The sequence below is a fragment of the Penaeus monodon genome, chromosome 30 (genome assembly GCF_015228065.2).
Source record: "Penaeus monodon isolate SGIC_2016 chromosome 30, NSTDA_Pmon_1, whole genome shotgun sequence".
NCBI lineage: Eukaryota > Metazoa > Arthropoda > Malacostraca > Decapoda > Penaeidae > Penaeus > Penaeus monodon.
In genome coordinates this window covers 37,351,059-37,352,094 of record NC_051415.1, presented here as the reverse complement: position 1 = coordinate 37,352,094, position 1,036 = coordinate 37,351,059, and the positions used below count along the sequence as shown (strand labels likewise).

General features: G+C 34.6%; 1 protein-coding gene across 2 annotated transcripts in view; it reads right to left on the bottom strand.

Annotated features, from left to right (window-relative positions):
• Positions 1-810: 810 nt before the first annotated feature.
• Positions 811-1,036, bottom strand: part of LOC119592772 (solute carrier family 22 member 21-like) — a 38,759-nt gene continuing 38,533 nt past the window's right edge. For both annotated transcript variants that reach the window (XM_037941703.1, XM_037941704.1), the window contains exon 9: positions 811-957. In XM_037941703.1, the coding sequence (XP_037797631.1) occupies positions 952-957 (6 nt within the window). In that variant the 3' untranslated portion in view covers positions 811-951. The remainder of the gene's footprint in view (positions 958-1,036) is intronic.

The following is a 1,036-nucleotide window of genomic DNA, read 5'->3' as shown; positions in this document are numbered from 1 at the left end:
ATTCCTCAATAGAATAATATATTCAAAGTAAAAATTAACCTGGGAATCCAGTTCTATTTCATGGAATTATATTAATGATGAAAATTAGGTGTCTGGAACTATCAGCATTCTGCATTTAGTATTACTTGAGATCTTATACAATATCCTTAAAAAAACACAATGGGTCAGTAGAGCTCATAGGAACTCCAAACAAATGAAATATATGTGTATTTTTTCATTAAAGAATACTAGTTTAATATTGGACAGGTTCATATATATATGATATGACAGGAAACTTCATTCAGCAAACTAAAGAAATGTACATGTATTTGAATGTAGGATGGGAAAATAGTATTACTTACAAAAGTACCGCTGACATCTAATGTCGGAAGAGCATTTCCTAGTGTAGCCAAAGAGAACGTCATTCCAAGCACTGCTCCCCTTGAGTGAGTGGGCGTTAGACGGATAATGCCAACACCCAACCATACAAGAGCAAGGACCAGGGAGGCATAGCCAAGGCAAGAAAAAAAAACATAGCCACCACAACTTTCCACATCCACTGTAATATTAAAAAACTTTTGCAATTTCACTAGTTCATTTACTTGCTTCACTTAGTTATTGCAAAATACAATATTAACATATAGTGTACTCTTCATTCTGGTATTTAACATTTCTAGGTATCAAAATATGAAATTAACATTAAAGTCTTAAATCCTTATTACAGAACTTGGATATAATTTCACAAACTTTTCACCTTTTAACCAGCAATACATAAGTAAACACTACTCTTAATAACAAAACGACAAAAAGATTGTGAATTTTAACCCTTTCAGCAGGCGAGTCAGCAGGAGGGCCACGGAAAGAGAAGACATCAGGGAAACTAGTACCCATTTCACTCCAACCCGTGACAGTGCCAGACCCAGGAGAAGTAATGCCAAAAACTCAGTGATTCCGTACGCAATCTGCCTGTCCTCAAAACTAAGGAATGAAAGCATAGATGCTTGTCAATTTCATCTTAAAAATATTGGTATCACACATTTCAACAAATCATACAATA